At 66.6% G+C, this 3,519-nt stretch overlaps 1 protein-coding gene across 1 annotated transcript; it reads left to right on the plus strand.

Annotated features, from left to right (window-relative positions):
- Nucleotides 1-720: 720 nt before the first annotated feature.
- PHLDA3 (pleckstrin homology like domain family A member 3) lies at nt 721-3,258 on the plus strand. The gene is made up of 2 exons (XM_081223560.1): nt 721-1,317; nt 2,621-3,258. The coding sequence occupies exon 1, from the start codon at nt 886-888 to the stop codon at nt 1,255-1,257; it is 372 nt and encodes a 123-aa protein (XP_081079686.1). The 5' UTR covers nt 721-885; the 3' UTR covers nt 1,258-1,317; nt 2,621-3,258.
- Nucleotides 3,259-3,519: the final 261 nt, after the last annotated feature.

The raw sequence follows: 3,519 nt of genomic DNA on the forward strand, positions 1-3,519 counted from the left end.
CCCTCCAGTGTGTGCCCAGGATGCAGGCAGTGCCATTGCCAGGTGATCCGTGGGGGGAGGGCCCCTCCTCCTCCACCGCGGGGAGGGGAGGCTGAGGCACCTCAAGGTTCTGCTTTCCTCAGCCGCACTGGATGGGGCAGGCGCAGGACAGTGGGTCGTCCAAGCAGAGGCAGCTGTGGGCAGCCTGTCTGGGGCCCAAACCGAAAAATCTGCAGATGGGGGAGGAACCCAACTTAGGCTTGATCCCCCCCCTTCCCCCGCCCCAACCCCAGGATCGGCCTCATTTTTCTGATTGCGCAACGCCAAGGGGGAGCTGGTCAAGCTAGGAGAGGGGGCAGAGGCTGGGGGCCAGGACTGCCGCGGCCTGGGAAGCTCCAGCAGCTGTCTGGCAACCCCCATCCCGTGCGAGTCCCAACCGGTGCCAGTGCGCGACCACGGAGCAACCCCCCCTCCCCCACAAGCAGCGACCCCCTCACGTCTGGAAGGCGCCCCCTCCTCCTCCCCCTCACTATCCCCCCCCTGGGTCCAAGGCCTGGAGGAGCTGTGGTCCCCAGAAACGTCAGACAGGAGGCCTGAAGGCGCCCCGCCCCCGGGCGCGCAGGAGAGAGGAGCGAAGGGGAGGGGAGGAGAGGGGAGGGCCGGCCGGGCAGGAATGCTCCGCGCAGGAGGCGGGAGGCGGGCGCGGGACATGTGAGGGCACATCCCGCGAGCTGCCGCCCGACGCGCAGACGGCCCGGGGAGCGAGCGGGCGAACGGCCGAGAGCGGGCGGGAGGGCGCGGAGCAGCGGCGGGGGCCGAAGCCCGGCGCGGGAGGCACCGGGCGCGCCGGCCAGGCCGCAGGGAGAACCGGCGGGGCGCGCCGCGGCCCCGGCCCCGCGCGCTCCCATGACGGCGGCCGTGCTCCGGGAGGGCGTGTTGGAGAAGCGCAGCGGCGGGCTGCTGCAGCAGTGGAAGCGCAAGCGCTGCGTGCTCACCGAGCGCGGGCTGCAGCTCTTCGAGGCCAAGGGCGCGGGCGGCCGGCCCAAGGAGCTCAGCTTCGCCCGCATCAAAGCGGTGGAGTGCGTGGAGAGCACCGGGCGCCACATCTACTTCACGCTGGTGACTGAGGGCGGCGGCGAGATCGACTTCCGCTGCCCGCCCGAGGACCCCGGCTGGAACGCGCAGATCACCCTGGGCCTGGTCAAGTTCAAGAACCAGCAGGCCATCCAGACCGTGCGCGCCCGGCAGAGCCTCGGGACCGGGACCCTCGTGTCCTAGACCGCAGGCTAACGTCTTCGCTTCCCGCGGCCATGGACGCGGTGTCGTGGGTCGTGTCAGGTGAGTTCTTGGGGTCTGAGCTCTCCTTCCCTCTTGCCCTCCCGTCTCCTCTTTCCCCTACGGAGGAAGTGCCCTCCCGCCCACCCCCACTCCAGCATGCCTCCTCAAAGCTGGCCGTCCTAGGGCCAGTGGGGAGGGAAAGCCCAGGAGTCGACCCTGGGTGCCTGGGCCTGGGGCCAAGAGCCGGCCTTCCCCCTGGGGCGCCGGGCAGGGGTCCTGAATGTGCCCGCAGTGCCTGAGAGGAAGATGGGCAGGATAAGCACCACGCTCCCCAGGTTGGTTCTGCCGTGACTCAGGTGGAAGAGGCTGGCAGAACAGACCTTCAGGCGGCTGGGCCTCTACCCCCACCAAGGCAGGGCTCCTGGGCTGTGGCTTTCAGGGAGCTGGGGAGGGCGGAGCGGGGATGAGCTTGCCCCCCACCCCTTTCTGCTGTGATGACGCTTGTCCTGGAGCCTGACTGTGGGACTGAGGCAGGAAGACAGCCTCCCTCAGTGGCAGGGTTCTCAGGGTTGGGACCAGAACCAAGGAGTCATAGTTCCCATGGTGGGACCTTGGTGGGAGCTGGGATGGGCCTGGGAGCTCCACTCCCTGTTCTCAGTGGTGGGTTCTGGGTCCTAGGGCTGAAATGTTGGGAAACCAGGAGATGTGGGGGGTGTGCAGACCAGGCCATTGATGCCAAGGAGGGTGGGCCTGTCCACCTGCCCCAGAGTGCCCGCCATGCTGGCTGGGCCGAGAAGGGAAGCTGGAGGAGGGGGTGGGGGCGGGTTTGTGGTCAGCAAGGCCCAGGGGAGGGCCCAGGAATAGAACCTAGAAACCGTGGCTCCTGGCACTGCGCCCTCTTCCCCAGATGCCGCTCCCTCCCGGGGGAACCGGGCGCAGGTTGAGGAAGGATCTAGTTGTCATTTCTCCCGTGGAAACCTGTATCCCCCTCGCCCCAGTACCACCACCCTCCTGACTCTCCCTGTCCTGCAGCTTCTCACTTCACCAGGCAGGGTCCATTGAGCCTGGTGGTCGGTGCTGCACACCCCCGGCCCTCCTGTTAACTGCCTCTCGTGGGGCAGTGAGGGGTCACTGAGAGGCCAGGCAGGAGGCAGACCTGCTGTCCTTAGAGCTGATCCTCTTTGATCCCCCAGGCCTCAGAGGCCGGGAGGAACAGCTTCCTGCAGTGATCACAGGGTGTTGTACAAATGCTGGTTTCTCCTGAAATGTTGGAGCAGGTTGGGAAGCTCTGGTACAAACAGCTACTGTGGATACTCACTGCCCCAGTGTCTGCCCTGCCCTGACTGCTGTTCTTTCTCGCCAGCTTCCATGCCCCCTTTGGCTCGCGGGGCGTGACTGTGCTCCATTTGGTGAGGTAGAGGCCGTGGACGCGTGGAGGAGGCGTTGGAGCGTAAGGGGCGGCCGGGGCCGGGGAGCAGGTCAAAGGCCCCAAGGGGCTGAGGATGAAGATCCAGCCCCCAGGTACTCAGACTCTCGCTCAGGACCTTCCGGCCACCGGCCTGGCCTCCGAGATCGTGATGGAGAGCTGGCATCCAAGCCCCCTCCCGCCACGGCCCTGCGTCTCTTCTGCAGACTGCTAATCAGCCCCCTGGCTTGGTGCCATGCCTGGAGGAAGGCAGTCCCCCGGGGGCGCTGAGCCAGCGCCCCAGGACTCGGGAGGCCAGGCTGGCGCTCAGAAGAGGAACCACCTGGGCTCGCCTCTGGATTTACTTTGGCCGGGGTAGCTGATGGGTCTGAGGCCCACACCTGGGGGTCATCTGCTGCTTGGGTCCTTCTGGGACCCCCACCCATCCAGGCCTCTCTTTGCACAGTTCTTCCCCCCTCCTGCCCCTCTTCCACTGCGGTACTAGGCCTGGAGGTGGCGGGGTGGTGAGGGGGTCAGCCATTACCATTTCACACCCGTCCACAAATGCAGATGCCCTGCAAAGGGCAGTGACCACACTGTTTGCTTGCTGAGTGGAATTCTTTGCCCGCCGCTAAGACCTGGTGCTTGGAGCATCTGTGTCCTCACCCCACTTTCCCAGTTCACACCCCATCCTGAAATCTCCAGCCTGGGGAGGGAGAGACCCTGCAACCCAGGGGACATGGACTCAGAGGTCCTAGGGGAGGGACCATGAGGCCTGCACGGGCCCAGCCCACTCGGTCTCGAGAGATGCCCCTCTGCCTGCTCTCCTGGGGGGGCGGCTCTGCATTGTGGGTAGG

Source organism: Mesoplodon bidens (assembly GCF_964165515.1).
Source record: "Mesoplodon bidens genome assembly, chromosome: 2".
Lineage (NCBI taxonomy): Eukaryota > Metazoa > Chordata > Mammalia > Artiodactyla > Ziphiidae > Mesoplodon > Mesoplodon bidens.

Coding starts and splice junctions, on each gene's coding strand:
- PHLDA3 (XM_081223560.1), top strand. CDS start 886: ATGACGGCGGCCGTGCTCCGGGAGGGCGTGTTGGAGAAGCGCAGCGGC.